Source organism: Struthio camelus, chromosome 8, assembly GCF_040807025.1.
Source record: "Struthio camelus isolate bStrCam1 chromosome 8, bStrCam1.hap1, whole genome shotgun sequence".
In the NCBI taxonomy this organism is placed as follows: Eukaryota; Metazoa; Chordata; class Aves; order Struthioniformes; family Struthionidae; genus Struthio; species Struthio camelus.
The window spans coordinates 19,020,943-19,045,795 of record NC_090949.1 but is presented as its reverse complement, the minus strand read 5'-3'; the positions used below and the strand labels follow the sequence as shown (position 1 = coordinate 19,045,795).

General features: G+C 39.9%; 1 protein-coding gene across 7 annotated transcripts in view; it reads right to left on the bottom strand.

Annotated features, from left to right (window-relative positions):
- TGFBR3 (transforming growth factor beta receptor 3) overlaps positions 1–24,853 on the bottom strand; it is a 143,572-nt gene that overhangs the window by 102,297 nt on the left and 16,422 nt on the right. For all 7 annotated transcript variants that reach the window (XM_009682539.2, XM_068952514.1, XM_068952516.1 and 4 more), the window contains one exon: positions 15,585–15,758. In XM_009682539.2, coding sequence (XP_009680834.1) covers positions 15,585–15,645 — 61 coding nt within the window. In that variant the 5' untranslated portion in view covers positions 15,646–15,758. The remainder of the gene's footprint in view (positions 1–15,584; positions 15,759–24,853) is intronic.

Below are 24,853 nucleotides of genomic sequence, written 5' to 3'. Positions count from 1 at the left end.
TCAGGTAGTCAGCTATGTTAAAATGAAGAAAGTCTAAAGGGCATTATCCACACAAAATAGCTGAAGGTCACTACACAACTGTGCTTATTATATGGCTTAATTCTGTAATATGTTTTCTTCTGAGAATAGCAATTAGGTTTGTGTTTCTTTGTTTTTAACAATAGCTTAGAGATACCGGAATCTTTTAAGGAAACAGTGAATCATTTTGGAAGGCTGTATGCAGTTAAGAGTCAAAGTTACAACCCTTCCTAGGTCTTGCAGTTTCGTGGCCTCAACTTCACAAAGGAATCTGCTCTCTTGGATGCCTGCTCATAAGAAAGTATCTCCAAAAGAATAAGACAACCAATAAACTCGAATTTTCTGGTAAGGAACATATCAATATACACATTTAAAAACGAACACTCACGTTAAATAAGCCACAAAATCCACAGAGAGACCATGTGTTTTCCTTTCTACAGAGGATCCAAATCATGATAATATACTCGCAGCTTAATCCAGTTAGGGCCAGCAAGTAACGTATGCTGTAAGACAGCCAAGTCCCGAAAACATTACCTTAAACCCAGCATATATGCCGAACACTTCTTAAGCAGGCACATACTGCCTTCAACTCCCACTGAAATCTGTGGATTCTTGCGGGGATGCTGGTTTTTTTTATTATCTCACAGGGTCAAGCCCTTAGTCAGGCAAGAATCCAGATGAGGTCCATGGAAGATTTGCCAGAGAAAGGACTAAATGAAGAGTGAGAAAGGATGAGTCTAAACAACTTGGGAGCAGATCTTTATACAGAACAGAGCGTGCATATTGTACGCCTGATTCATAGGGAATAATTTGGCTCATGCAGATGGCAACCATATGTAACAAGATTTGACCGTATATATCCTATACTTGTGCCTCTTCTTGATCGAAAAGAGAAAGGGACTCGCATGATTTTGAAGATTATACAAAATGTAAATTTTAGTAGAATGAATCAATTTTTTCAGTGCTGAGATTTTCAAAACTGTTAAAGTAACCATAAAAAAACACATTAAATTCTAAAATAAAGCATTTCCTAATCAGCACCCCCCAGGCTCTTCTCTACCCCCCATCCTCCCACCAGAAGTTAAACAAACCCCACATCAAACTAAAACTGTTCTCAGTGAACAAGGAGAATTGTTCAGTTCAGAAATCTCTCAACTTGAGACTCGTGAAAAAGATTATATGTAAAATCAGTCAAATCTCTTCTAAAAGATCACTAACGTCTGCCTTCCCACTTGATGCAAGTCTTGTATAAGGATTTTCTTATCAAACGCTACCTCTCACTTGTATTTCTCTCTAGGAAACACAACTTACAGCCTCTTTGCATCCCTTACTCTCTTCCAACATAAAAGAAAACCTCCCCTCCTTGTTTTCCTTCTGCTCATTTCTTCCTTTAATAAATGCGTGTTCTTTGTTTCACGCTAACAGATTTTTCCCCATCTAGTTGATAGGGACGTTTAAAGAGATGCAGAGATGTGGTTCTATGAGAGTTAACTGAGTCCACGTTTTGTTAATGTGCTGACCAGCTGCTCGTTAGCTGCAACAGAAAAGAGCGTACACACCGGCAGTTAACTGTTAAACTCATTTTCAAAACTATTAATAAGCTGAAAACAATTCAAGCCCACGAACGCAGCATACACTTTTATATCTGACACAGGCCTGGGAGGAGAACCGAGATGGCCTCCACATGAAATCACAACGGCTCTTCTCCTCAAATAATCTCTTGCCGACTTTTGCTTTGTTTCTTGTTAAGGGAAGTTGGGGAAAGGAGTTTTAATTCAGGAAATAAGTCATTTGTGCCTAACACTAACACAGCCTTTATAAGGCATGTATCCCAGTATCACTGCTGCCTGGAAAAAAGCATCATGGAACCACAGAGCTGATTCAAGTTGCACAAAACTATGAATGTTCACAGTACAGCTACAATATCTCCCTTCCAAAAACCCCACAGGTGCTTAAATCTGTCCCTCTACGGCAGGAGTTCAACACGTGTTTAAGAGCTTGCCTGAGGCCAGCCCAGAGCTCCCGCGACACCTACCAACTTAAGGGCATCACGAAGGGAACCCAATTAGCTGAAGATGTAGCGCAGTTCAGCCGTCCTTTTCAGTACAAATCTCAGACACTTTCCTGAACAATCAAACAGCCAGAGTTCAGCAGAATAAAAATACAGGCAGATCCTGTCAACACTGACCCCAAAACATTAACTAAACGTGAAAGTCTAAAGATGTTCCTGCTGCAAGCTCACAGAAACTTTGCTGCCTATAACTTAACTGGAACTAGACACCTCAGTGAGTAGCATGCCTTTTTCCTTACAACAGAAAGGCACAGCAACAGCATTACACACGGTGAGAGTAGTGAGAAGTCTTACAGTGAGACTTTCAAAGTGACTTGGCAACATTTACCACACCGTAAATCTGTTTTCAAGTACAATAAGTATAGCGTTATTTAGAAAACAGTCACAATATCCTGGAACTTACCAGATATACAATAACCTTGCAGTGCAGTCTGTGGGGCCTCATGCACGCTTTGTATGCTGTGAAACTGTCCCCAGAAAGGGCAGTAATCAAAATGAGTAATGCATCTTCCTGCCAAACACTAGAGATGCACGTAAAAGCTATTACTGAGTCAGCATTTGGTCGTGGCAGTTTGTACTATAAAACCTGTTTTGCTGGAATTTATAACAGCCTAAAGGTGGCCACTGCTATACATCTTGCATACCTGGACCTATTTTTTAGAAAAAAAAAAACAACAAAAACCAAAAAAACCCACACTTTTAAGTGACCCATTTCAATGTATCCATAAGTAAGGAGAAACATCAGTTTTTGTTATTGGGGAAGGAGCGAGTCTTTTCCAACTTACAAAAGCTGGCTATTAAATGCAAACAAAAACAAGCAAAGGACCTGATTCAAGGCCCAGTGAAGTCACTGTGTGTCTTTTCATACTGTCTGGCAGTGTTTAGATCAAGCTTTCACTTGCTAACAAGGGAGCAGGATGCAGTGAGTTTGAAGGGTTCCAGCGCAGAGCCCTGACAAGGACTGCTGCCTCTTACTCATGCAACAGTCTTAACAGGAAAAGCATGCGAGCTCCAACATCGCTGCATTGCAGAATGATGCATTTCCTTCCATAATGTATTGTGTATCACTGCTGCAAACTATTGCTAAGTTGGCAAACCTTTGCTATAGGTGCGGTTGCAACAGTTATATGAACAAAAGAGCGTTTCTGACAGCTTTTCTCGTACTTTTGGGGAAGGAAGTGCAGTTAGGCCAGTAAATCAAATATTTTGTTGCCACATGCTCCACTTCCAGCAGGATGCTTAACTTAGTGGCTGCTATCTAACTGTGTCACCAGCTTAACAAATAACGGTTACTCATAATACTTGAAGACTTCTATAGTATACTTCAAGAGGAGACCCACTTTTGATCTCGCGCAAATGTGAGCAAAAAAAAAAAAAAAACAAACACGTGCTGCAAAAACCGGGAAGGCCATTCATGTGAGCTTCCATCAAGGGCCCCTGCGCTTATTCCAGCAACCACGCAGGTGCAGGGAAACCCAGCTGCTCTTCCAGGACTCCAGAGACTCTCATATTACCACACAGGAGCCAGCCTGAAACGTGTTTGTCATACCAGAGGACCAACAGTAAAACTTCTATTCACTTCAATCACATTAAGACACATTATTTTACTAACATTTTGTGAGATTCATGATAAATCACTGGTCATATAATGCAAAGGGCAGTCTTAACACCATACTGCAGGGGAAATTACTTGAATGAGTTTAAGCCTGAACATCTCCCTGCTTTAGGGAAAAAAAAAAAAAGCTACCACCTATTGACCAACTGAAAAGTGGTACCAACACTTTCTAATGGGATAGCAATGACTGAAGAAACTGTCATCGCAGCATGTGACTTCATGGGGTCAACATAGATCTGATTCATAATAAGAGAGAAGCACAACAGACCAGTTCATCTGTCCCACTAATCTAAGCCCTACCAGTGTCACTAGCTTGGCTGGAAAACATAGTTCTTGTTCAGCACAAACTCTCTATTGTCTCGATAACAAGCTACAGTAACAAAACAAATCTAATCAGAAATAAAGCATGGAAGTGTACTCTCACCCACCAGTCCTTTAACTGCCCTTAATGTAATCATCAGCAGTTTAGTCAACCACCTAACTGCAGTTTTCATTCACCATAAAAGCAAAAAGACACCACACATTGTCAAGTCACTGCATTTAAAAAAAGTGTTTAGATTATAAATTTGCAGTGTAACTACACTGTTGTATTTAAACATTCTTTAACATTATCTGGGCGATTAGAACGACGGTTGTTTAAAAAGTCTGTGACAGCTGATGTATGTATATATTTAGGAGTATTACAAAGGCAATCAAGTATTCATCAGTGATGGGATCACTCAAACTAAGCAAACATACCAATACACATCTTTGACACAGGCAGTTACAATAAGGTGTCACACACAGGAGGAGGAATCGACCCCAAAAGAAAGAGGGCAGTAGAGAATGTCCCACTGTATCTAAGAAAGTGAGTAACAATGTGAGTCATCTTATTGGAACTGTTGCCCTTGTACAGCAGGTTCTCACTTAATCTCTAGCTATAATTGTACCAGTCATGGCCTACTTAACAAAAGACAGCGTGGAAGACCTAACGAAAAGTGGACAGGAAGAAAAAGCAAACAAACATAAGTATCACAAATGGAAGAGAAATACCAAAGGACTTCAGATCAGGCCAACTGTATTGTTGCTATTTTAGGACATAAACTCTAGAATTATTTCCATTAGGCAAAAAGAGCTGTACTATGCTGCTCTAACATGTCTGCTGCAAGATTGTCCTAGAGACACAATGTCTGTCGTATGATCATACAGGAGTCAGACACCTACCGGGTAGGTCAGAATGGCATTAACGGGTAGAAGATACAGCAACTGTGCAGCATATCAAGATCTATTTGTGGACGCTTTCTAGTTGCAGTGGCTTGCAGCCCACGAAGAAGCAAACTGAACCCCCAGGGAAGCTTTCCAGCAAGGGACCCATTCAGGAGCACTGGGATATTAACATACCAGCTGGCATCAAAGAGAACTAGATACAAATCATATCCCTTCTTTTGGGACAAGGAAAGAAAACAGGTATTAGAATTAACTGAATTAATTCAGTCAGCTAGGACAAAGTGCTTATCTATTGCTCTAGTTAATCTTGTCTATGACTCCAAAAAGCATTGATTCATTGCTCAGAAATCCTCCCTAATAAATCTCGATTTTCCCTACATTTTTGGGGGCGGGGAAATTTTGTCAAATTATAGACAGATACTTGAACATTTGACCTATAAAACCATCTTAAAGTGCATTATTTCTTCTTTGGAGAAAGAGAGGAAACTACACTCTTGGACTCTTTTAGGCAGAAAAATATTTCAAGAGTTTACTAACAAAGAAATGTCTTAGTTTTTTGGGGTTTTTTTTTTTTTTAAACTTTCATGTAGTGCTTGTGTGAGGTTGAAACAAACAAGAAATAGCTGGTTAGGCTTTCTCTGCATACAGGAAGATTTTAACAATATCATTAAACAGCTCAACACTCAAAACTGTTTCATTAGAATTCTTTTCTCCTGAATCATGTCAATAAAGTCAAAGTTTGGTCTGGTATTCATGAGTGTGGACTTACTCACAGGATTCTTGCTGCAGAGGCACATCTGAGATCCTGTAAATGTAACAGGGCCCCAGAATTAAGTAACTTAAGTTTTTAAGATGATTGCATTCAAAAAGTCAGCTATCACAGAGGCTTACACACTGCTTTATCGTGGGCCTGAAACTACTTTACAAGACCTAGCTTTGCTAATTTTAACCAAAAAAAAATAAAAAATTTTCATGAGATTCAAGAGAATTTGCAAGCAACAGAATGAAGTGTTTTCAGGAACACTTATTTTCGTGCTACCGACACGAAATATTCATTACTCTGAGCATTTTAGTAATTTTTTTTGCTTTAGGGGTTTTTTTGTTGGTAATGTTTTTGCTGCTACAGAGACTACTAAAGTCAATTAGCTATCAAGACAACCTAGGAAGTATTTACTTAGCTGTTACAGTTCAGGCAATTATGGTCTGTTCTTAAAAAAACCCAAAAGATCTCAAAGAAAGTCCTTCCTATGATGCATATTTTAGCACACTTACTTCCATCTGTGAAGATACATGTTATCAGAGAGATCAAACATTGGTGCTGGGAGAATGAAAGGGAATACAGGGAACAATATGGCTTGGAGCACTACTTTAGCAAGGGAAAAAAACCTACTACTGGCCTAGCTCCAAAAAGCAACTGAGACAAGAAACATCCAAGGTAATCTCTGAACAGTTTTCTTGACAATTTTCTCAAACACCTATTACCTTTTCAGCTTGAAGGTGAAAACATCCCATAGAACAATTAAATTCGTTAGTGCTACAAAAGGCAACTCTGTCAGCCCGATCTAACTTTTCAAAGATGAAATTGAGGACAACTGGCATCCTTTTAGAAGGCACACAGCTAACAAATCATCTCTAAAGAAGTCTGCCCTAATCCAAGAAACTGAAGCCTCATCTTAAACTTCTACCAAGTCGCTCAAACTATGCACGGGATGTAACGTAGTCCTACCTTCTGTTGCAAGTTTTCTCCTAATGATGCAAGAGAAGAATCACATTTCACCTGAAAATCCTTTTGCCTGCAGCAAATTAAGAGCTCTCTCACATATCTTTTTCCTTTGTTGGTTTTAGCATGACTGGTTCTACTTCCCACAACAGTAGTAAGGGTTGGGATTTCAGAAGAGGAAGGAGGAGAAAAAAGCAGCAGCTCTGTCAATTAAGACATTCCTCAGGACATCACAACTAATTCATAATTTGCCAAAACATCAACCAGCTTGCTCCTTATCTAAGATCACAAAAAATTTCTGTAGTTCAGCATCCATTAGTTTAAATATAAGTAAGGAAAGCAAAAGAACTTTAAATAAAGCCTTTTTCCAATTTCATACCTCAAAGAAAAAAAAAGAGGCTGTGAAGAATTGATAAGATAACTGCAGTTAGCACCAATATGATCCAAGCCCTTAAAAGTTATTCTATTAGTCCTTCAAGCAGTCCTGCATGGAAGATGACAGGATAGGATGCATCTGTTTTACATATCAAGAGACCAAATTGAGAGATGAAATAACTCATGGCAAGTTCACAGAGAAAGTCACTAATCACAACACAAGCCTTTCATCTTTCAGTCAAAAGCCAAGGTTTGTAGATGAGGCCTATGCATTTAATAAGCTTACGGCCATCAGGCCAAAGAGCCTTGGACAAGAATGAATAACCCAGCCAGCAGCCTGACCCTCGCTCCGCACTTCCCCAGGAGCCCACGACCCAACAACGGGCTGCAGCCAGAAAGAATTGCTCTAACACTTCGTAATTCACTCCCTGCCTCTCCCTTTCCCAAGGGTCCTTCAGACAAGGCATTTGTCTTTAGTCATCATGCAGGATGTACACGCACACATCAAGCCACATGGGGCAGCTGCATGGTGGTCATGCAAAATGTGCGTGTCCAGCTGGAGGGCAAGAGAGGCTGCATCTCCATCCTCAGACATGGCCCGAGCGGTCGGCACACCTGCCAGCACTGCCCTGGACCACACAGTGGTAAAGCCGTTAATTTAGGTAAGTACCCATATAAGACAAAAATCTCCTGGCTGGTCACGTTCCCACAACTCCACTGCAGATATCTGGCGCGAACCAAACAATGTCCATACCATGGCCTTCCATGTTATCCACGTGCCCCACAACGAATTGCGCATAATACACGACAGTGCACTTCTCCGTGCTCTCTGGCCATGGCCTCTATACTCATGCTATTTTATGCTAGAACAGATCCCACACGGAGGGCGCAGCAAGGCAGCTACATGAGGAAGCTTGCAGGAACGGAAGGGTTTCCAGCAGAGGAAGAGCAGCCAGCCAAGGGCCCTACTCGACCTTGCCGAGCAGGGTCTCTCTCAGTCCCGTTACACGGTATTAGTCCCAACTGCCTGCTGCCCAGAAGTCAGTAGTCTTCTGCTCTCTGTGTTGCATTAGCAGCAGCTTCTTTGGAGAGAGTAAAGCCTTTTCAGAATCGCATCAATATAACTGAAAGTAAAGCAGAGCTCCTGGAAATAAATGGAGAAACTTTTTTGGAAATCTCTCCTCAGAAGCCAGGTTCATTCTCCCCTCCAGCGAGGCAGCAGTGGGCATGACATGCTACCCTAGACAGGGCTTCAGAGTCACACCAAAATACAAGTCTCAGGATATTTGAAAGGATGGAAAAATTCCTTCTCTATCCAATGAGTGTATGTAATAATACATACCCCACAGTGTAAATATCCCACTGTTGGCAAGAAGGTAAAAAAACCACAAGGAACTGAAAAATGGGGCAGCATTACTCTGCTGCCCCATTATCAAGTTTTTGCTGAAGAGGTAAAAAAGGAAACCTTAAGATGTTTCCCCTCCCTAACCCTGATTTTACTTTTTGTTACCCGTTCACTGCTTCCTAAAAATCAATGAAGGGGTAAATACTTTCTCAGTTTACTTCTTTCCATCCCCCACCAGGTACAACCCCATTTTATTAACCGCCTTTTAGCAAGTCCCTTGAAGTAAGTTTACACCAAAGATGAATCCAACCCAGTGTCACCAGCTAATAAAGCACTGCACAGAGTCTTTGTGCTAAATACATTTTTCTCCTCCAAACTCATCTCTCCTGTTACTTATAGCCTAAAGGATTTCAATTCCTTTTATTCTGTCATTAGCTACAGAAGATGAAGTTATTGTTCTTCTTCGAAAAGTGATACATCTGGTCCCTATATTCTCCATACACTATATGTAACCAAAACCACCAGTAGTGAAACAGTGTTGATGCATGCAAATCTATTTCAGCAGAAAAGCTTATCAAAGAGAAAAGGCTTGCAGAACTCGATCCACATGAAAAATGTAAGCGGTAACTGTTTTTCCTAATAACAGATGCTCCGTCTCTTGTTGAGACACTTAGGATCACATTCGGGACTACAGCACTTAGAGCCTAATTCTTCCTGTCCTGTGGCAACTGAAAAATTGTGCTGCTTCATGCTTGCACATACCCTGCATAGTACTGAGCTCTGTAGGATGCTAGCAGTATGTCACAAATTGCCTCAAAAGAAAGTATACACACAGTTACAAACAGACAATTTTCAGAAAATTCATGGACACCAACCTACTGAAAGGATCAAATAGTTCAAATGGCAGAACTCATATTATCATGGGGCAAAAGTAGTAACTATATTGTAACTATTGTAATATAGATCTATAGATATTTTAATGAGAGAATAATTTTAACATAGATGGAGACAGATTTTTTTTTTAAAGGGCAAATACATATTATTTGGAAGACAATTTTTCTTAGGTATGTCCCAGAGCAACTACTACCTCACTCTGCATACCTTTGGGTTCAGAAAACTTCTGTGCGACTTCTTGACATTAAACAAGATAAAACAGGCTGATTTTTAGTTAATTAGGTATGTACTTTGTCACTTTTTTCTTAACTGTAAAGAGATTAAGGGTTATTACTCTCACAAATGAGAGAAAGAAAAGAGGCTAAGAAAGGGTTAATAAGGGCCTGCAGGAAAGGATTTTAAAAGATCTAAAAGCAAAATCCTAACTCCCTGCCAAAAACAAAAGAATTATTTTTAGCATGATATTTATAAAATAATTATGTGATGCTTAGAATTTGTTAAAGATTTGTTTCTCTTAAATTTTTAATAAATTTCCTTAGAAAGATAAGGTTAAATGTTATTCACCACACTGTGCTATAAAGTGTTCTATGAAATTATTTTCATCATTTGAGTAGTTCCCTCCAGAGATACTTGGTAACGCTTTCGTTTGCCTGCATCTGTACCCTTCAAAGACTGCATTATGGGCCTGATGTTTCTTAGAATTCCTTTGGCATCATCTAGAGTCAGTTTTAATCAAAGAACCAGACTTTCATGTTTACTCATAGATGCTCTGCTTCAGAAAAACTGCTTAGATATATGCCTAGCTCTTTCACTGAATCAGGACCTACAACCCCACATCTTACTGCTCCACGTAGGCACGAGGCTCTGCTGAAACTCAACTGTTCATAGCTTCAGAGTCTTGCCAATAAAGGAAAAATGCAGCCTGCTGAGTTCAAGCAATTCTAACTCTGTAATACAATTCTCTCTTCTAAATTATATAACTTTCTCTCTACCTCTAACTTCCAAAAAGTTTTTCAGATTTTTTTTTCATGTTTCTGGACAATAGAAACACTATTTACATATAAACCACACGGAAGTGACACGGGTCTTAACTCAATTGAGCTAGCTGTGAGACAAATAGGTTTTCTTTTTTTTTTTTAAGTTATGGTTTTCTAATGTACACAGAACTAGATCACCAAACAGCAGTCCCTATTATGCTGAAATTGGTGCAAACATTAATACTGAGGATCTATAGATTTTAGATTAACTCAAAGTTTTCATACATCTCTTGGCTTTGCAAGGTTTTCTCATCAAGCTCACTAACATGAAGTTAGCAATTCATCACTTCCTTCCCTAGCAGATGAACATCTGACATTAAGATACCTCAAATCACCATCAGGATATTAACAGAATTTTAAAAAATGGAAACAATTTCCACTATTAAAAGTTAGTCAGATGTTTGCAATCAGTATTTCTCAGAAACTGAGAGAACAAGAGGCTCTCGTTCAAAGAGCATGGCGGTTCCCTCAGAGCCCCTACATGAGGGATCCCAACCCCCCCAGTCTTTCTGATCCAAAATGTGACAGTTGCAAAGGACAACTGGGGGGACAAGGATGTTGATGGGTTGGAAGAATTAACAGAAGAAAGAGGGAAGTGGAAAGTAAAAATCTCTATACCTTCACAAGTTGAAACCAGCCTGTGCTTTACTTCAGCTCTAATAATTCACGAGCCAACCTCTGTCCCTTGGTTCTCATCTTCTAATCACGATTTAAACAAACAAAAACCTCCACACCTCTAGCAATAAATATTTTGAGGAAAAATAAAACCTACAGTTTAATTACCTCTGGAAAATACCCAGCAAACACTGTTTAAAACGGAAGGAAATCTGTTTGACTGACTCCCAGCATATTCTTTTCTATCGTTAGATCATGTCCTTCACCTTGCAGTGGAAGGACTTTCTATTATACTTTGGAGGATCCTATACTGCTTTGGGAAACAAAGTGTTCAAGGCCAAGGGAAGTTCCTCTTAAAAAAAAAAATGATGTCATGTTATGGCCTGTTTCTTCCTATTGTTACACTCATTAATAAGGTACCCATCACCATCATATCTGGGTGGCACAGGTCCAAGAGACACATCAGTACACAACCGACCTTACCGAAAACGAAGTACTCATGCTCTGATTTTTTTTTTTTAAGAAAAAAAATAGCCAGGGTAACAAAACAATATAGAGCGTAATGAACTGTTGAAAGAAAGAAAGAAAGAAAGAAAAAAAAGGACAAACCTGATGTGAGCAGATGCACAGTTTTCCTTAATTGGGAACTTAACTGGTTTAATTTTTCAACATATCTACTTAAAATTCAATTCTCACAGTCTCTCCTTCATCCTGGTCAACTGAGAAACTGTGTCACAAGAAGAGATGTGCCTACAAGGTAACAACGAGCAACGCTAGATATCGTGGGGCTGAGGGAAAGGCACAGCATAGCTGCGTGTGCAGATTTTGGTCGGTATCAGATACTATGGCTGCTTTCTCCATAGTGGGAACACTTTGCACCATCCAAGGATCTGCCCAAAAGCCCAGTATGAAAACCCTGGCTGTTGGAGAGGCTGTATCATCCTATTGTTCTGTTAGAAAGTAAATTCCTTCTTTCCTGCTGAGTAATAAAGCAGGAGAAAAAAAAAGAAAAGAAAAAAGAAAAAGAGAGGATCGCAAGGTAAAAAAATGTTTCCTGCTCCTTCACAGAAATAGCCTATCCTGAAAGTTTGGCCCTCAGGGTCTAGAGCAGGTATTCATTTCAGTTCTCTTCTAAGACATTTTAATAAGACACCCATCATGCCCCCAACTGCACAAATTTGCCATCAACTAGAAGAAATAGGTTTCAGCCTTTGATTTAAGCTACATTAGGACAGAATATTTGTGCTCCCAAGACTACAAAGTCAGACTTGCTTATCAGGTTATCCAAGGCTGTAGTACGTACAGTGCTAAGTGTTTGTACGGAGTTCCTACCGTGGGCTGCCAGAGCTTAGCTTAAGCCCACTTCAAAAACATAATTCTTTCAGGCAGGCAGGTAGTTTGCCAGCAAATCTCAAATCTCCTCTCCCTCCTGTCTCAGACTTTCCATGGGGCAGAAGAATCTCACAGTAATTCAGGTTTTCCTTGTGGTCGTCTTCTATACAATTGAAACAGCATAAATATGAGCTTACAAAAAAAATGCGTACAAGCTAGAAGTAAATCAGAATTAGATAAGCATCTACATACATCCGAGCAGAAAGAGGAGGCAGAGAAACAGACCGATATTCTTTGAATGTTTATACAGTCCAGTTTCAGTGCAGTTAGTAACATGTGCATCCCCAGCCTATTAGCCAGGAAATGAAAAACATGCAGTCTTACAGCTCCAGTTTCGAACATGTATCTTTGTGGATCATGACATCTAACACCATTTTTAGAGAGATATTAACACGTTAGTACCTTAAAAAGCAAGAACGGAAAAGGAAAAGAATCCACAGAGATTCTGCCTAGTACTGCCCCATTCCACATACATCTGAAAAGGCAACAATGCTCAACATACTGGAAAGTCAGCAACAAAACCTGGAATAGCAGAAGCAGCGTCAGCGTAGGACTGCCTGAACAAAAGAAAGGTGGGCTTTCCTGCAGCAGCCTTGCTATTTCAGAAACCAAGCGCAGGCTGGAAAAAGGCTCAACAATATATAAAAATCATCACCCCAGGGAGGTGGCATGCTGCCCCCTGCCTCCCCCAGGCTTCACCACAGGCACGCACAGATTTTATTTATAATCCTTAGTTTTATTTGTACTCTGGGAAGTACTTGACTGCTAATGGTTCAAGCCTGAAAAAGCGAGAGTTCTGTGCACTGGAGATTAAAAGCCAGCCTGCGGGACCCGGGCCAGCACGCTGCCAGCAGCTCACAGTCGCCTCTCACAGCTTTTTCAGCATATACAGTGGGAACGTACTGCTCACTCCCACCCATATGTCACCCATAACCACAAACCCCCAGCATTTACTTCTGTGATTGTAAAGCATAATTATTGTTTGGGTTAAAGTGTGATTGTTAACAGAAAACCTTTGCAAAAGCTCTATTTAAATAACCTTCATAGTGCTCTCCTTCCTAGCTGTAACTCTGTTTGCCCAAGCTATCTCTCCCCTTTACCGCAGTCCATCAGCTCCTATTGCTCATACCTTACTGTAATCACGATACTCTGTAATGACAACAACCACTTTTTGTGTTCTTTAAGAACTTGGAGCAAAAAGAAAAAGCAGAACAGGCATAGCTATAAACTGAAGTACTTCATCTCCCCCTAACTGACTGCTACCCTTTCCACTCCCTTTTTGCTCTCTTCTGGTGCAGATGGTGGGACAGAGCAGTTTAAGAGGAACAGCTTTGAAGGTAGCCTTGCTCTGAGCAAGGGGCTGGACTAGACAATCTCCAGAGGTCCCTTCCAGCCTAAAACATTCTATGACTCTGTTTATGAATAAGCATTTGACCAAATCTGAAGCCACAAAGATGTTTGAGAGTTTGCTCCAAGAATAGCCACCAATAGAGAAAAAGCATAGAACTGGAAAGTGAGAGGAAAGAAAAAAAAAAAATCCACACAAACTTCAAGAGAGACAGACATGCTAAGGTTTATGAACTCTGAATAACTTTCTAGTAGTGGTACTACATTTGATAACACTTTTTTTTAAATAACATTTTTAACTAAAGCTGGCATTAGGAGGTAAGTTGACTTGCCTGCTCAAGAACAACCTCCTCAACACAAAATGGAACTGTGACTGTGATCAATTAAAAAACAATTCTGATTTATCACACTGGCACTTTTTTAAAGTAGATTTTTATGAATTTAGAACGATTAAGACTTGCTCTAAGTAATCCCTCTGCTCAGCCAACACCAGCGTTCATGTTCTCAGCTCAAGCCCCAGATGCACTCAGACACACCCTATATCGCTGGAAGCTAATCTGTGATGAAGCTATTGCAAAATCTTAGCATCAAATACTATTAAATAATCAAAGTTACTAATGTTGGATGGATGCCTTCAGGAGGTCAGCCCCAGAGAATGTCCCGCAAGGTTTGAGGGCTTGAAACAACATAATTTTCCATGCTGATGATGAAAGGAAGCCAGATTGTAACATATTTAATTGCTCAGTCGTGTCTCTTCCAAAGCTGGTCATCTTTTCCACAGTGAGGACATCTTAGATTTAAGCAAGACATCTGTCCACTTTTCCCACTACCTCATTTTGACTATGTATCCACTTAGCCTCTTCTCCAATGACCCATGATGTATGCAAGCTGGACACAGAAGAAGAGGCTGCCCCTTGGAACCAAAGGAAGAATTATGACAAGCAAGCATACAAAAAAAATTCATTGAGTTTGTATATATCTCTTGAAGAAACTACAACGTAAGCTAGGTACGTGAAGTCTACAGATCTTTCTCATTTCTCTGTTAGGAGAACGTGTTGTTACAACACGCTGCTGTAAAGATACATATGCAAGAAAAACGTGGGACACATCACCCCTATAAATGAGAAAGCATCTTCCTAACCTATGAGCATTAGCACAACTATTATTAATAGGTCTTTACCATCACCATTGACAGCTGACTTTAAAACAGATTAGACAATGATCAGGAATAACATAGGACAGGTTTATCCCACTAGAGGAAAAAGGATGGTCTCAGCAACCTATTAAGATTCCTTCCACACGTCTTTGTGATTTTTTTCAGAAAATAAATGATCAGAAACTTAATTCCAGATTAGAGACCTCCAAGGCAGCATTAAGCTGAGATACTACATCTGCGCGACCCAGCTCTGCAGAGACCCTAGCTCAGGTTCTGAAGCAACAACAGCTTCTCCAGCACAACCCTGCACACACAGGAGTAAGTCTGGCCTGTCAACAAGGCTAATAGTTCGGCCTAATCCTCATGCTGACACAGTCACCCTGCTCCCATTTCCAAAGGTTTCTGTGGTACCACCTCTCTAGCACGTGAGCCATGCAATTCTTTTTTTTCCTTTTGCGCGCACACGCGCGCGTGTGTGTGTGTGTGTGTTTTGGTTTTGCTTGTTTTTTTTTTTTAAATCTTTAAAAAAATTACAAAAGAGATTACTGTTAATACTGCTATTCTGTGAAGATTTTAAAGGGGACCGTAGGTGCAAGAAAACTCTTACAGAAACAGCATCATTTCTCACACAGCCATGCTGGAAGTCATGATCACAATTTTGTATTTACGCCTTGGTTTTATAAAAACTTCAGTTGACCTACATTTTTCCAGCATGAACAACTATTTTTGATCAATAATTCTAAATACATACAATAATTTACAGTGAACGCATGATTTACATAATGCCACCTACCTGCAGCTGCTAAACACAAAATCATCAAAGCAAACACTGGAGTCGCACAACTTGAAGACATTTTGGCAAACGCTGTCTTCTCAGATCAACCCCCTTTGTAGCTCTTCATGTAGATTCACTTCCTTTGAAAACTGTGCTACGTGTTTTGAAATCAAATCTTCCAGACTTAATTGCCTACAGAAAAAAACAAAAATACATTTTAATATGACTACATCTTACAGAAATGTTTCTAGCCATCTAAAATTCTCTCTTATACCAAGAGAAATAGAATTCTTAAAGAAACATTACAGAAGTGCATTTAATAACGCCAAATATCCTAGACAGCAATAGCTTAGTACTCTCTTCTCCCTGTATTTCAGCAGTCCTTTGCAGCCATTGCTCTTGCATATTACCCATTGTGCAAGTTGTGATCTGCTTGGCAGTGAAATCCCAGAGTCCTTTCTCTCAGCAAACACTGAGGTCCTGCTGAAGCCTGGGAGTAGTCTCTACGGGCCTTCACTTTAAGTATTCAGACTTTCCCTAGGTCACTTAAACATTTGTTTATTTATTTACCTCTACCTTTATTATACTACAGAGAATCATTTCAAATGTGCTCTGGCTGCTTTACAGGTAACGTAGTAAGCCTGACACTTCATTTCTCAGTATCAAAAATTCTGAAAACTTCAAGCCTTCTTGACACCAGATATAAAGCTGTTCACAATCTTTATTTTAAGAAATTTCAAGACTTGATATTCCAGGTCAGGAAAGCACCTTAAATGTGCTATACAAATAACTGACAATACAATAGAGGCCCACAAGTGTTTGAAAACATTAAAAATTCTAACCCCAAAATGCATGCTGAAGATTTCTGAGGGGAAACATTTATCATACGGTACAATAACTCTTTTTTTTTTTTTTTTTTTTTAAAGGTACTATCAGCCATCTAGCTGTCTAGAACGAGACTATGGACCGTGTAGGTGAGGAATCACAGCGCTGGTATCATAATCGAATAAAAATCTGATCTACTTTACTTCATGATCAGCCGTCAGGAGCAGAAGATGACATATGGTGCCTCAGCAACCACCAACACTCACCACAAAGCAATGCCAGCTATTGCAAACAATCACTGGGCTAAGGGACAGAAAAATGCTGAGGCAGGACCATGTTTTAAACCATGGCAAGATTAGTATCTTTGAAGAGGTACCTGCTGACATTTAAAATGGACTGAAATACAGAGTCAGAGAAAAGTAGAGCTAGGCTCTATTATACGATGCTTCCTTCACTCTGGATGACCAGAGGTCTACACAAGGGAAACGAAGACACTTGTGGACAGCAGACCTGCTGCTAAGAGGGAACCACCACAAACTCCTTTGCAGAATTTGTCCAAGCAGTACTCTGCAGCTACAGCGCTGTCCTCTCAGACTGAGCTGCAGCTGCTCACCAGGTTATGAGCTGTCAGAGCCAAGTCCAGGACCTCCACACAGACTTAAGCTAAGGCCTCAGGCAGATCTTTTACCCAACGCTCAGCAGCTTTGACTGGTCTCGGTGGTGCCTCAGACCCCACCTGTGCAGGAAGAGAACATTTCTTCCTGTGAGCTGCACTCTGAAGGCTACCAGGAGCACTAACACGTCTATTCACCCTGACACCACACTTCTACAGGAGAGCTGCTTGACACTACAGAAATGCACACGGCAAGGAAGGAGTTGAATATCCATCATAACATGGGGTTTCACAGAGTTCACTTTCAAGTTCGGCAACCCATGTCAGAAGCACATTTTTGCAAACACTTTCCTCTCAAATCTGCGTATGCTCTGTGCTTTCAGCACACGGTAATTTAGGCTGCAGTTCCTCAACTGATACTCTTCCCCTGCTTTCCTCCTCCTCCCCTCCCCTCCAGTGGCTTAGAAACATTGCCTAGACAACAGCAGTGAATGGGGAAGCCCCTAGAGAAATGAGGGCTCTAGTAATTCTACCTGCTAATCGTTATTTTTTTACCTGCTGGCGCTCAGTCTGGGGAAAATGAGTTTACTGTTGACTCTGAAGAGAGACTTTTACCTCTTTACACCGTGTAAACCAAATCAGAGTATCCTGTTATCTGATATTCACAAAGCAATGTATGGTTGGATATCCCAAAGTGGAGATTCCTTTCCATTAAAATTAGATTATATGAGACTGTCACTATCTGTGAAAATACTTAGTTATAATAACCTAAAAACTCAACCTCACAAAATAAGAAACCGTGAAACTATCTAGGGATGTTTAAAGTATTCTCAGCTGCCAAAACCAAATTGCATTTTTATTTTTCCATGCATTATGCCTTTTGAAATAGGCCCTAAAGTTAAGAGTAGATACTAAGTCACTTAAGAGAAGATTTTTCTTTCAATGAATATAAATATAAGTATGTGTGTGTGTGCGTGCGTGTGTCATTCATGCACCAACATCAGTTCTGCATGCTTTTACTCATTACCACTTAAAACATACTTGCTATTGGGACTGCATATTCAATCATTTGTAAGACAGGTTCTCTGGTAGACGTTTTTGTTCCCCCACTGTTTGCTAGATCAATACATTTAAAAAACGTTAAGTAAGACAGCAACACTAGATCACACAACACACATCTAAAGTAGCAACACACTGCAATGCATTTCTGTCACCAATGGCAAAACAAATAACACGCAGCCTCATAAAGGAGCAACAGTCCTCCTTAAAACCCTGAACCCTGATTTGCCCAAAGATTTCTTCTATAACGTTTCATAGAAGAGAGGTTCCTCTTCAAGAAAAGAAAATTACTCTGGTAAAGAATGAACACACACTCAATTCTGGAGATGGCTCAAAACAGGAAAACCTCAGAAAACGATGACTTCCTTGGACAATTTACAAGATTTGTAAGAATTATTCATCCCAAACCTACTGGAAGTATTCAATGAACTCCTAAATATCTCTTTCACCCCCCCCCCCAAGGTTATGTAGCTAAACCCTCAAATCCATGAGGGATCTTGAACTTTTTGGTAAATTAAGGCCAACCTTCTTATTTTATTAAACAGAAATAATAAACCGTTGATAAGAATGTTGGACTATCCTTTAACACAGAAGTTTTGAACACGAAGATCCAAATAAAACAGGTTGAATGCCAAAAAGGCAAGCCATAAAGAATTTATGAAAGATTGAACATCATCTGAGAAGTCAAATATAAGCTGGAATCCTTTGTTACTATTTCTCTAGATGAAGAGAAAACTAAATTTACTCAGTGAGAGTATTTTGTGCTAACTCAACTTTTAAATGCTGCTATAAAGACAAATGAACAAATACAGCAAGTCATAAGGTTTCTAGCCAATGCTAGCTATAAAAGATCATCGTAACTTGCTGCAAGATGTCATATGAGCAAAAAGGCAATGAACAAGCATTATGAAACTGGAGTTACTGACGCATAACTATTTCATGAACAATGAACAAAGAGAAACCAGAAAAAGAGCAACTAGAACACATACACTCAATATACTAAATAGGAAAATACAAGACATTACTTGGATCGCTCTTTCATGAACACAAATCTCTCTTTCTTCAATGACATTTTTATAAGGCACAGAGCTGTGCAGAAATAGGAAGCACAGGGAAAGAACTGGAGATAAAGCTATGCTGTGGAGAACAGCTGAGCATCCCATTCTATAACAATCACCCTTTAAGCATGTATGTGAAACTGCTGTGTTTTTAATCAATTTTGATTTGGGGAGGCAGATTTAAAAAGCTGAGAGAACCTACACACATTCCCATCTCCAAGCAAAAGAAATGAGCGATTCTACTTCTACCGCAGTGCACTGATGGATAATATTTGGAAGGTCTAACCTGGAGTAGAGGGCGTATGATGCAAAAGCCCTAGGCTTCTCTTCTGATTCTGCTCGCTGACAAAGAGCTGAACGCTGGAGACTTAGAAAGCTCTTCCTAATTTTAATTTCAGGAAAGGGCTCACTTGCTTTCAGATAAGCATTCACAGACTTGACAACAAAAAGGAAGGCAAACTCCAGACCTTGAAATGTGAAAGGATGACAAACTGATAGCAAGTTTCAGGAATTTAGGATGGGCTATCCTCCACACACTCAGCTATACAGATTGCAGAACTGAAGCAATTCAAGTCAAAAAGCAAAAAACATGACTAAGAATTAGCATAAGAATAAACCTACCAAACACATAATTTGTTGGTATTCTGGAAAACCCGATCATTCTCACCTGTGACTGAAAAGGTCACCAGTTAAGAGAGGGTATCTCAAAGCAACAAAGAGACTTTGGGGAAGAACAGCAGGTATCAATTTGCCTGTATATGTTTGATGTTTGGATGCTGACCTTTTCTATGTGGCTTTCTGGAATGAAGAGGAGGCAGGTGCCTAAACGAATGGGCCTAAAGTCTTTTGGAAGTCAGCTACAAAGTTGCTGTTATCTGATCATCTGACAGTACCAAAGAGAAAGAAGTATGAAAACGGGTGAGGAAAATTCAACTCTGGAGCAAAATATGCCAGAACTTGCTTCAGCGTGAAACCTAATGTCACCTGCAAAGCAGGAAAAGTTCAGGAAGTCCACAGAACAGGAGGAGATTTCCTCTAAAATAAGAGGAGAAAGGTTCCTGAACCTTTTGCACAGCTAAATTATTTATCTATAAACAAACACAACTGTTAGTCAATTTGAGACTCAAAAGAAATTTCCAAGAGAATCACCTTCTCCTTTGGGGTATTTCTAGGTAACTATTTTTGTGACTGAAGTCATGAAAGGGCACATTAAAAGTATAACCAAAAAAATCCCAAGGAGGAAGAGAAGACGACATGAAAGTCTCAGGATTAGTAAACATATTGTTTGATCCAAATGTTTAATACTACAAGCTGTTAGAAAAGGCAGACAGAAGAGGGGCATCTATAACTGGAGCCATTGAATATTCTTAGTCAAAGAGGAAGTCTGGTAGTATCATTTTCACAGAAGCTTGTTGCGGTAAAGGCCATTAGTCCTGACAAAAATGAGGGCCTAAAAACCACCCGAGAACTTGCTTCACTGAGAAGTATGATTTTACAGAAGCAATGAGGAAAGAGTGCATCACCTGAGCACATTCAGAAAAACCGTAATGCTGCATTTTAGTAGGTTTAAACGATTTAGGGGGCAGGGAGGGTGTAAACAAATACATGATGAAGTACATGATGGAAGTGACAAGAAGGAGAAACTCTGAGGTTTTCATTTGTTTTAAAGTAGGAGCATTTAATGCCCACGCTCATTTTGATGCACAAGGCTTTGCTACAAACAAGTGGAAAACGTGCCACTTCTGCAGAACCCTGGGACACGCCAAACGGCCCGTTAGCAGGGCCAGCCATGAACAGACAAATCTTACAACTGCTTTAAGCAGCATTTAGTATTTTCTAGCTTAACTCTTCAATAGTATTTAAAAGAATCTAGCTCTGTCAGAGCCAGCAGCAGGAAATGAAACACAAACCCCTTCACTACTCTGCTGTCATTGCTCTAACTTTCTTTTGCTAAAGTCCTATTTTTCTTCCTTTGTAAAAATCTACTGTATACCTTCCTTGGAATTCCAGTCTTTTGAGGGTTTAAATCTTCTGAACTAAAAAGTCACTTTTAACGCTATAACATGATCAAAGAATTCAGAAGTTAAAACACACTGCTTCCTCTTAAAATATCGTCCACACCTTCCCACTAAGGATTTCCCAGGCCTCACTGACAGAGGCTACGAGCAGCTAATGCTCTGTAGCACACGGATGGCTTGGTACTTAAAAAAAAGACTGCTCCCAGTCCTGCAACTGGCAGAATGGTACCCCTTCCTCTGCCTGTTTACCATCCTCCAAAATGAAGACAGTGATACAAACTCTGCTTTCAAAGTGCTTGAAGAGCTAAAAATGAAAGTGACCAAATAAAAGCCCTGCAATATTATTACAATTAAGCATCACCTGCAGAACATCTGAGCACCTTTTTTACTCAGCTTGCTTCTGTACTTCTAGCTCAATAGCTCTTATAGGCTATTCCTCTTGGAATCACCGATCTCTTTAGCTTCAGTTTTTACCCACTTTTCTTCTCCTGGTAAACTTATTTTTGCCTACTTTTTCCTCATCTCCCCTGTAAGGTCCAATCTGGCAATAAATAAGCCTGCAGGAAGCCACAGCCACAAGCTCTGGTGTGTTTCCATTTCCTGTTATAGACTTCCATGCCACTGGAGTTAGCCACGTTTATTGCTGAACTGGGTTCTTATCGCTTTATTTTCCCCTTTATTTCTGTTCCTTTACACCTTTTCCCCAAAAGTCACCATCTGTTTCATAAATTACCACCTACCTTTCCCATACAAATCCGTCATTTGCCTTAACTCTATCAACCTCGTTGTCTAACCTCTTCCTTCGTTGCCTGAAGAATAACTTCCCCTTCCTCTTTTCCTTATCAACACAGACACTGGTAATTCGCTCTTCTTTCCATGCGCAAGGCTAGAGGTTATACAACTGTCTATAACACCATTCACAAACACTCCTGCACCAAAGTAAGCCAAAACTCTTGCTCCTCTTAGTCACATGAGGAGTCTCAAAGTCAATGGAGACACTTGAGCGAAGCCAGCCGGATACATCCCCTTGTGTTGTTTTGCCATAGTAACACGAACCAAGTTTCTAGGCTATCCAAGAAGGCCTTCACAGCCAAAACTTTTGCACTTTTTGTTTGTTTGTTTTAAACATGGCAACCGTTTAACTCATTTAACCAGTTTTTCTCCTACTTATCCCTGTAGGTTCCCTATGTAAATATAATAAATACAAACATTCCATGCATAAGCAAAAAGGCAATCATTTGTAATCAAGTATGCTCAAGCTCAATATAGGTTTCACAGATGGTTAACTTAACTACACAAGCTGTTCTACAAGCTTAGGAATAGAGCAGTTTTTGAAACAGTTTATTTATAACTTCACTCCTATTAAATATGCATTTTAGCAGTTTTTTTTTTTACTGGACAACATTTATCCTCCGTCAACTCTGTGCGATTTGCATGCATATAGGTCGAAAAGCTGACTAATATGGTTAGCAAATATTAATGTGGGATTCAAAATGTGGGGTTTTTTTATGTCTATGTCAAAGGTATATACATAAAGTTCCACCATTCAGAACTTAACACAGTAACTTATTCATTAACTATTAACAGGATAGATTCCGTCTTAGAAGCATCAAAGTGGTTTCATTTTCAGGGAATATGAATAGTAATAAAACTAAAAATCCTGACATATCAAAAGCCCAGGGAAAAAGTAACTCTGATGTCTTGCAGTTCACATGCTGCTCTGCTTGTAATGGGACATTTCAGCAAGTCACAGTTAAAGGCTATGGGAACTGGACAAGTGCCAAGGGAAGATGTTTTATGCCATTTAGCGATTGTGCCCCTCTATTCCACGTGACTTTTGTTTTAACATTTTGTTTATTTATTTTCATATTAATATATTACAATGTAGCCTGTCAAATTACAGGAAGCCACAAAATATACACAAATTCAGTCCATAAACGATGTAAAAGCATTCCACCTTTTTAGTAACAGCTTACTGAGGTTAGTGTTGTTACCTGGTACATATTTTGCCCACGACTAGCACGAAGCTCTGGCTTGGATAGAGGTCTCTAGTCTCAGTACCATTTCATAAGCAAGTTTTCCCTCCAGCTTCCCAGTTTTTTGTTTTTTGTTTAAATCACCCAACGTTAATTGCCATGAGTTTCAATCAGTAAAGTCAAGCAACTAGACACTGTGGGAGTTTTAGCTGAATAATCATTGTGCTGTAGAGCACAAATGTAACACAGAGTTTACAGAAACAGGACCAAAAAAAAAAAAAAAATTCTTTTGTATGTTCCAGGGACTTCCCTTTGTCGTTCCCCTCCCTCCCCCCAAACACAGCGAGTTATGCAGTTGAATCTTTCTAGCCTCAGGGGCAAGGTTTTATTGGCAAAGTATAAACAAGAGAATAGCCTCTTAAAAGATCAGGATGTAGGAGAGTTTCAATAGGTGGAAGGGAAGGAAATGCATTCAAGAGTCCTTTTCAGTGGAAGGAGTACACAAGATCCTTCCACAAGGAGACCAGCACACAGATTCCCTTTTTAAGAAGGCAGAAATTCCTAGAAATGACTGCATGTCTAAGGATGGGAGCGCACATGGGACTCAACAGTTTAATAGCAAGAACAAACACCTTACATGTAACTTCAGTGCTGAACCAGAGCTCTTCTAGTTCAACAGAAAGCCCTCAAGGACATCCTACATCAGAGCATCTCTAGAGGGGGTAGAGAAAATAAGATGTTGGGATGGTGCACAGCTGTTACACGAGACTGGCTCCAGCAACTTGGAATCTAGTACCAGCTGCAGTCACAGATTTTCTGTGCAGCTCACAGTCACTCTGTTCCTTCATAAACAAGCGAGTAGTAGCAGGATCTCTGCGTCGCCACAATAGCCCCCATTTTATCTACCTAGAAAGATAATACCACTCCAGGCAGTTCTGTTTCCGGCTTCCAGTCAGGGCACCAACAAAAATCTCACTGATCTCATCAGGAAATACCCATGGCAAAATTATATTCTAGTTTCCTACAGAACATTCAGGTAGCTGAAGGAAAAAAAAGGAGAGACTTCTAATAACTGTATATACATAAATATTGAATGAAAGTTTTCATGACTGCTCAAGCAAGCTTTGAGCCTAAAGTCTGCATTTAAATAAAGCTCAGGTTCCCAAGGAAGTCAGTGATGTCTCACAACAGTCATCAGCAGGAACTAAACTCAAGTTTTTTTAATGGGACTTGTTGCTTTTGAAAATTTTACCCTGAAACAAAAACATTTCTACTGCACAGAAATCTTCAGCATGAACAAGAAGATCATAAACTGCATGAAACAGACCTCTACAACCTTTCCTCCTCAATGTTAAATTTCTTTGGCCTAATTACATTATTTTCTTCTGATTCCTAATTGGAAACAGAATGGGTTTCCTGGCACTGGACTATCTTACTCTTCACAAACATAGTAGCAGCCAACAACCTCACACAAGTTTCATTAATCTTAAGTTTTATTTGGCTCGGCTTCTAATTGTACACCTAAACTAAACAGATAACAGCTCAGATGTAGCTATCGAGACCCACTGACATAACCCTGGGGAAGCCATCTCCTTGCGGCTATCCACAAAAAAAGGAGCCACAGTAGGATGGAAAGCTACCAACTCAGCAAGGCTTCTTCCACTCAGGGTAGGAGCACTCAGTAAGTTACTCTCTCAATGAATGCTTGATGCAGCTTTTTTTTTTTTTTCCTTCTTCT